The 1,146-nt window shown below is 68.9% G+C and overlaps 1 protein-coding gene across 1 annotated transcript in view; it reads left to right on the plus strand.

Annotated features, from left to right (window-relative positions):
* Positions 1-513: 513 nt before the first annotated feature.
* The window catches only part of LOC101634641, a 13,193-nt gene continuing 12,560 nt past the window's right edge, over positions 514-1,146 (plus strand). The window contains exon 1 of the mRNA XM_012729457.1: positions 514-745. Within this exon, the coding sequence (XP_012584911.1) occupies positions 514-745 (232 nt within the window). The remainder of the gene's footprint in view (positions 746-1,146) is intronic.

Below are 1,146 nucleotides of genomic sequence, written 5' to 3' on the forward strand. Positions count from 1 at the left end.
GGCCCGGAGCCCTTCGCTTCCTGTGGCGATGCCACGGGCCCGGGCGAGCGTCGCTCTTGAAGACCCCCGCTTCAGAAGCCACGGCCAGCCGTCCACTCAGGGGACGCTGTTCAGCCGGCAGCCTGTGGCTGAGCTGCGGTGGGCCGCTGCTGGCCGCTCTTGCCTGGACGCCCCGCTCCCGTGGAGCCTGTCCGGGAGGAGACACTGGCCGGCCTCTCCCTGCAGCCGCCGACCGAAGCCCGAGGTCGCTCTGGCCGAGGCAGATCGATACCGAAACATGTTTTTCTAACTTTTCTAGGTGAAAATGAATTACTGAAATTCTCTTACATCCGGACACATTTCGACAAGATCTTGCTGAGATGGGAGCCATACTGGCCCCCCGACTTCCGGGACCTCCTGGGGTTCATGCTCTTCTATAAAGAGGCGTGAGTACAAGAGCAGGGCGGGGCCGAGCCGAGGGCGCTGGTGTGGGCGGCCCGGGCCCCCCCGGGCGACGAACCCGTAGCCGCACGAATGCCGGGCTGTCCAGTCGGAAGAGGAGCCTCCGGCTGCCCTGGCGCGGCAGCCGTGTCCTGTGGGCGGGACGAGGTCGCTGCTCGCCGCGTCTCGCTCGGCAGCCACTGGTCTGCCCGGGGGCTGCGGCGTCCCGAGCCAACCTTCCGCCGTACTCCGGCCCGCGGCTTCGCGCTGTGCCCCTCGCCGGGGGCCGGGTCTGCAGCCTCCCCGGGTGAACTGTCCCGCGGACGTGCGGGTTTGGCTGTGTCGCTGTGCCGGGGGCCCGCAGGGGTCAGGGACGCTCACAGGACGTGCTGCTGGCAACACGGGCCGATGTGTCGGCCTGCGCCGGGCGCTGCCACACACTCACCTGTGCCCGCCACACGTGCCCACCTGTGCCCGCTGCTCACCTGTGCCCGCCACACGCGCTCACCTGTGCCCGCTGCTCACCTGTGCCCGCCACATGCACCCACCTGTGCCCGCTGCCCACCTGTGCCCACCACACACGCTCACCTGTGCCTGCTGCTCACCTGTGCCCGCCATACGCCGTCACCTGTGCCTGCTGCTCACCTGTGCCCACCACACGCCCTCACCTGTGCCTGCCACACGCCATCACCTGTGCCTGCTGCTCACCTGTGCCCGCCACATGCC

The sequence above is a fragment of the Condylura cristata genome, unplaced genomic scaffold, assembly GCF_000260355.1.
Source record: "Condylura cristata isolate star-nosed mole 26May11 unplaced genomic scaffold, ConCri1.0 scaffold00025, whole genome shotgun sequence".
NCBI lineage: Eukaryota > Metazoa > Chordata > Mammalia > Eulipotyphla > Talpidae > Condylura > Condylura cristata.